At 39.2% G+C, this 7,157-nt stretch overlaps 1 protein-coding gene across 1 annotated transcript in view; it reads right to left on the bottom strand.

Annotated features, from left to right (window-relative positions):
- Positions 1–454: 454 nt before the first annotated feature.
- The window catches only part of LMLN (leishmanolysin like peptidase), an 87,565-nt gene continuing 80,862 nt past the window's right edge, over positions 455–7,157 (bottom strand). The window contains exons 11-12 of the mRNA XM_004373715.2: positions 5,804–6,014; positions 455–868 (exon numbers count right to left, since the gene is read on the bottom strand). Of these exons, the coding sequence (XP_004373772.1) occupies positions 768–868; positions 5,804–6,014 (312 nt within the window). The 3' untranslated portion in view covers positions 455–767. The remainder of the gene's footprint in view (positions 869–5,803; positions 6,015–7,157) is intronic.

Genomic DNA, 7,157 nt, shown 5'->3' with positions numbered 1-7,157 from the left:
TAATGGTTAGCAAAAAAAAATTGAAAAAAACTCTTTAGAACAAGAACAATTTAAGTGTACCACGTATACAGACATTAAAAGGAATGATACCAAAAACGCCAAACCAAACCCACTGCCCTCGAGTCGATTCTGACTCATAGTGACCCTACAGGAAAGAGTAGAACTGACCCATAGGGTTTCCAAGGAGCGGCTGATGGATTCGAACGGCTGACCTTTTGGTTTGCAGCCAAGCTCTTAACTTTTGCACCACCAGGGCTCCAAAAGGCATGACAGTGATTAGAAATCCCAATTCAATTATTTTCTGTAAATCAAAGGATGATTGGTACTTCTGAGGGCAGGATCCATAAGTAGTAATGTTGCAATAATTAGCTGTTATTTAGGGTTATCAGTATTGATGATGAACTTTCCCATCATTTTAGGTTAATGAAAATGCTGAAGTATGTAATCAGTCTGAAAATTTCACCAATTATCCCATTTTCAAAGGAAAACTTCAGGAAAATCATGTATCTTGAAAAATAAAAAAGACTATTAAAATAAAAAAATAAAAAGAATTTCTTCTACTTCTCCAAACTCTGAGACTATTGGGCTGTTGATGAGGAGTGACGGCTGTGAAGCTCTGCTTCAAGCTCTGGCCGTGGTCAACACTTCCAAGCCAACATCAGGAATGCCACTTCTGCCATCTGCATGGGCTGGCACCTGCCGGGATTCTGTGCTTTGCTCAGAGGAACAGACACAAAGGAATGTCTTGAGAGTTCACTTCTCCATTCCTAGTGCCACACACACAAAAGAAATCCAGCCAGCAGAGGGAATAGATTGGCTAGCAGGAGCCAGAGGGTGACCATCAGGCTGGAGGAACGGGAGCAGAGATCTAGGGTTGAAAACAAAAAATTGACTTTCTATAGACATTTTTGGAATAGATCATAGCAACTAAATACTGACAGATGAGTACAGGGGATTATTAAAAGGTAAACAAGGACCACCTTGGAGAGCAGAACCAAGACCAACTTTCTGAAACCCATATACACAAAGTTTTTTTTTTTTAATTTACAGATATAAAATATTTATGGAAAAAGAAACAAAATATATATCTACCATAACAAGGTTAAAAAAAAGGCACCTGAGATAAGGACTGGGGTAGTATCCTACCAAAGCTAAAGATGTCGCATAGAAGAGTGAACAGATATCCTGGCTATTCTGAGATGGGATGCAGGACTCTCTTCTTCTAGTCTTTCTTGTCCCTTCTAGATAGAGTGGCCATATAGTTTATCACCCTAAACCGGGGCATTTTGAGAATAAAAGAGAGTGCTATTAATAACTGCACCAGGACAACAGACACATGGACTGTTCCACGCAAACCAGGGCATATGGCCCTCTCTTTCTGCAAATCTATCCATCTATCCCACCGTCTGTCTATCACTTTGTCATACTATGCGGTTGTGTGCTGGAAGCTATGCCACCGGTATTTCAGATACCAGCAGGGTCACTCATGGTGGACAGGTTTCAGCAGAGCTTCCAGACTGAGACAGACTAGGAAGAAAGACCTGGCAACCTACTTCTGAAAATTAGCCAGTGAAAACCTTATGGATCACAACAGAACACTGTCCGACTTGCTTGCTTTTGGACATGTCATCAGGAGAGAAAAGAACATCATGTAGATGGCCAGTAAGGGCCAGGGAGACCCTCAGTGTGATGGATTAGCACAACAGCCACAATGATGAACTAGAACATGCTGGCAACTGTGAGGACAATGGAGGACTGGACAATGTTTCATTCTGTTGTACATAAGGTCGCCATGATTTGGAGTCAACTCAACAGCAGCTAACAACAATTCATCTATCCATATTAATTACCCAAGACTTGATTCTGAAACAGCTTTGGATACTAGGGGTATTTTTTAATGATACCTGTTCTCATGGCTAAGTCTGTTTTCCGAAACAATTCTCATAATAGAAAACATTTTTATAGCAGTCGGGAGACCAGGCCAACTTGACTTATTCATGGATGAGTTGTCCTTTTTAATCTTTTGAACAATAAAGATGGGCCTCTAGAGAACCAACCAAGTTCCACGTCTGACAAGCTTAAAGGTAAGAAAAACGGGCGGTCTTCAGCTACAGAATGAATAAAATGATAATGTCAAGGCAATGGAGGCTGTTCTTCTGAGCACTACACAGTGTGGAATGAGTATTTTAAAAAAATTATTTCACTGCATGCAATCCAGGTAACCCATGAGGAACTTCTATTACTCCCCAGTGGAACTAGCTGGCATTTGTTAAGTCCTAGAAAATGCCTACTTAGCCTAGACCAGTGCTTTTCAAAGTATGGTTAGTGAACTAACGCATCAGCAATCACCTGGGAACTTATTTAAAAGGCAAATTCTCAGGCTCCAACTCAGATCTTCTGAAACAGAAACTCGAGGGGTGGGGCCCAACAATCCGTACTTGAACGTGATGCTAATGCATGCAGAAGTTTGAGGACCTCTGACCTGGAGCTGGGCTGTTCAATGTGGTAATCACTATACTTGGCTATTTAAATTAAAAACAAATTAAAATTAAAAATTTAGTTCCTTAGTCACACTAGCCATATTTCACATGTTCAATTGTTACATGTTGCTAATGACTACCATATTAGACAGTGCAGATTATAGAACATTTCCAGGTTCTACTGGACAGGCTCTGGCCTAGAACATTAGGTAGAGTGAATGGCCTTGTTTGGAGTAAGGAATGGACCCCGGAGTCACTAATACAGAGGCATATCCCTTTAGCTCCTGATTCTTAATTTGGCTCAAAGGAAATAGGCAAGAGAACTAGCTGTTGTTTATTCACTCTTGGTACTAAAATTTCACAAACTATCAAAACATTAATGGCAGCTCTAGAACATTTTTTAACCTTCAAAAAACACTGTACCTTCTGTAATAGTACTGTTCAAAAAGAAAAAAAAAAAATTCAATGCGGGTGTTTCAAAATGAACTGGAGTTAATCAGACCTGGCTTTGGATCTGAATAGAATTATTTATTAGTTGTGACTGTGGATATATTCCTTAACCTCTCTACACCTTAGTCTTCTCACATGTAAAATGATGATGATAATTCCTATCTCATTAGGGTTTGTGATGATTAAATGCAATGATATATATAAAGCACTTGGCAAAGTGTCTAGTACTCAATAAATGGAAGCAAAAACAACTCCCACAATTTGAAGAAACCAGAAAGAATTTGGGAACAAATCTATCATATTCACTAATGGAAAATGTTTTGGGCAATATAAAACAGCTATCTAACCACACTCAAACATTTAGAAGTGATGAATAGAGAAAAAGGAGGAGAAAAGATGACAGTTTCACATTCTAAAAGAAACTGCAAATGTTAGAAGAGGCTATGAGGACTAACCACCTGAGGGGAAAAATTTCAGAAAAGTTTGGGAACAGGAATATCTTTTTATACCTCCTCCAGAATATTGGTAGTTTTAATGCTTTCAAGGCACATTTAAATACCCAAAACATACTTTAACTCATAAGACAGATTAGAGATGATCATTTGATTAATAAGCTTTACTGTAGAGTAATTCTAATTATTTAAAGTACCAAATATTATTTTTACAAGTTTGGTGGGTCATAAATAGTGTATTAAAAAGAAACAAACTATTTACTTAAAAGAAATAGTCCGTGTAAAAGTTTGGCCTCGTCCCTGGCACACAGCTTACGGTAAAGGCTCCATGTGTGATTTATTCACGCACGCTAACAAAATGGGAAGTAAGGATATTTTATAATTTCAACAGTGATGCTTATGAAGTTTTAAAAAACAATGTCTAAAAGGTATCTATCCTTGTAGTATTTTACACATTTTTCACAATTGTGTTAGTTATTTGGAGGTTACAATGCTTTTTTGAGCACGTGCCATCATAGAACTGGTGCCACAGGAAAGGACATCACTTCATGGTATCATAGTCTCAGAATAATAAACTGATCCTACAACAGTATAAATAATAAACTGTTTGATAAAGAAGGGGCAGGATAAGCAGAATGTAAGGCACCAGCTGATGGACGTGGAGGGGGTAGTTTGCAATCTCTACCTCCCCACCCCCCACACCTCTGTTCAACAGATTCACTTGTCTTGGTCGTGGCTGAAGGACAGGAACTTCATCATTTCATAGGCCCTCGACCTCATCTGGCTTTCTCATTATACACATTCTTCTACGCATACTCTCCTAAGATTCCTACCCCTGCCCCAGCTGGAGGTAGCTCTCCTTTATCCTTAACTCTAACTGCTAACCGTCTCAGCGCCTGCTGATCTCTTTGACAATAACATGGCAAGAGTGTCCTGTAGTTAACTCTGGGGTTAGGTCTGAGAATGGCAGCTCAATCAGAACTACCATTTATGGACCACCAGCCCTCGAATTCTAGCCAAAACAACAAATTGTCACCCCATCAGCTTTACATTAAGTAAAAGTTCACAGAGCACATTTAACACTATCCGTGTATTGAAACACGTGTTGTGCACCACATCAAAAGGACCTTCCATTCATATGTCATTACTATTGTAAGAGCAGAGAACGCCGCTGATTCACTGGAGTACTGTGCAGAAAAGAGTTAGCAGAGCAGGCCTGAAACCACTATCCTGAGAAAGGCCTGCTTGCAAGGCTGGCCCTTGGCTGGTGTCTGGGAACTGGTTTCCTTCAGACTTAGCTCACACGCCTTTCCTCTTGGCTGACTGTGCTTCGTGTCCTTTTTGCTGTAATAAATGTTAGCTATGAGAACGATTATATGCTGAGTCCTGTAAGTCCTTCTAGAGAACTATCAAACCTAGGAGCAGTCTTGGAGACCCCCGACCCAAGTACTAATCTCCCTAAACTCACCCTCCAATTATAGCTTATATCTAGATAAAGAATTTGGGAAAGAAAGGAAATAAAATCAGACTCTTAAGAGGTGGAGAAACTTTGAGTTGTAAACTGATTGTAGCCCTCTATTTTCAACCAAACTATGAAACAGGCAAAGGGTTATATATTTCCATTAAAAGAATACTTCCGGTTGAGAAAATAAAACATTCCATAAGGTATTTATTATTAACATTCTAAAAGGTCATATTGCCATAAAATCTTAGAGGTCATTTAAACCAAAGCCTTAGTTGAGAATTTATGATTTCTACTTTTATAATTCCTAGCAATGGGGTCATCAGCCTCAGTCTGAACATCTTCAGTAATCGGGAAACACATTCCTCTCAAGTCAGTCTTTCCTTTCCCCTCCTGGTTCTAAAGGACGGAACTAGAATCTGTCTCCCTACGCTACAAATTCTTGATTCCAGTACTACTTTCTGGAGTCTCACAGAATGAGTATAATATCTCTCAATGAAAACCACCTTCTCTTTGCCAGCTTATGTCTTTCCATCTCATTGTGTGTATTTCTGTCTCCTTGCACCTTTCTCTTTTTTGTGGTGTGTCAATCTTTTTGAGTATCTTCCCTCTCTTTCACCTGGTTATAACATGAATAGAATATGTTTAATTGCTTTTTGTATTTAATGAGCAGAATTTTGTTTTCTCTACTCTTGATTTAAAAATGAAGAGATGACCTTCAACAAATTTTTTGTACGAGTCAGGGGTTCTTCACACAGAAAGGTTCCCCAACTTGGCCCTTACTGAACAGAGGCGTCAAGTTCATCTACCTTAGATTTCTAATATTAGTGGGAAGGAAGAATTTTTATGTAAAACTGCAACTAGACTAAAAGAAGCCCAACCTGTTTTAGAGCCCCCTTGAAGAGAATTTTCAACATCTTGCTTTTTCCCTCTTTAATCCAACGGCAGAGACTACTCACCCAGTGGTAGAGCTCGGGTCAGGTTAGAAACTGGAGGGTCTGTTTCTGGAGGACAGAGCTCACAGAAGTCCCAACACGATGGGCAGAGGAGATTTCCACCGTGAATCCAGCCATTCATCTGAATACTGACAGGAAGGACCTGCCCGGCCCGACTACATAAATAGGAAGTATTCTGGACCCAAACTTTCAGACCTTGAGAAGAACAAGAAACCTTCAAATAGAAAAGGAAAAAAAAGAAATCAGGTCAGTGAGATTCCACAAAAAGAGATTTCACCTTCAACTACCAGAATAGACATTAGAATTTACTAAAAACATTGCCTCTAAAGCACTATTTGTGATGTGGGCAGGTCTTTAACCCATATAAAGAGAGTTAGGTTATTCAGGTTCTAAAAGAATTTCACTCTGGGGTAATAGTTCTTAAACTTTAGTCTAGTGTATTTTTAAGAATCTGATGAAAGCTATAGACATCTTTCCTGAAAAATACAAGGCAGCACATAGCTTTACGTATAATTTGGATTCACAGACTCCTGAAGCCAAGTTATCAAGAATAACTGTTCCGTACATTCCAGTACCTTCATCTGCTTCAGCCTAAGTCTCTGTCAAAGGGCATCAATCACGTCACTCCCTCTACAAGTCACTAAATTTTTTAAGTCAAAATTTATTAGTTTTTTTAAATTATAAAAATAAGATTTGCTCATTGTAACAAACAAAAAGGCACACAGCATAGGAACGTACATAGTTAAAGTTTCCCTTTCTTTTTCCCTACCCCAGATCTTTTGTTCAGAGATAGTAGTCACAGTGATTTTAACCAGACTGGTAACATCTTTGAAGGCAGGACTCATATCTCATGTGCAAGGTATAACTGATGAATTCAATTTTTGAAAACTAACACATTAAAGATAACTTTTAAAACACATAAAAATGACTGGGTATCTTAGTCATCTAGTGCTGCTATAACAGAAATATCACAAGTGGATGGCTTTAACAAAGAGAAATTTATTCTCTCACAGTCAAGAGGCTAGAAGTCCGAATTCAGGGTGCTAGCCCCAAGGGAAGGCTTTCTCTCTGTCAGTGCTGAGGGAAGGTCTTTGTCATCATCAATCATCCCCGGTGGAGGAACTTCTCTGCGCAGGGACCATGGGTCCAAAGGACGTGCTATTATTCTGGCTCGCTTCTTGGCGGCATAAGGTCCCCATGTCTCTCTGCTCACTTCTCTCTTTTATATCTCAAAATAGATTGACTCAAGATACAATCTAATCTTGTAAATTGAGTCCTGCCTCATTAACATAACTGCCTCTAATCCTGCCTCACTAACATCACAGAAGCAGGATTTACAACCCATAGGAAAATCACA

This window comes from Trichechus manatus, unplaced genomic scaffold (assembly GCF_000243295.1).
Source record: "Trichechus manatus latirostris isolate Lorelei unplaced genomic scaffold, TriManLat1.0 scaffold00026, whole genome shotgun sequence".
NCBI classification, from domain to species: Eukaryota; Metazoa; Chordata; class Mammalia; order Sirenia; family Trichechidae; genus Trichechus; species Trichechus manatus.
Note: the sequence above shows the minus strand (reverse complement) of the source record. Positions and strands in the feature narration are given on the sequence as shown.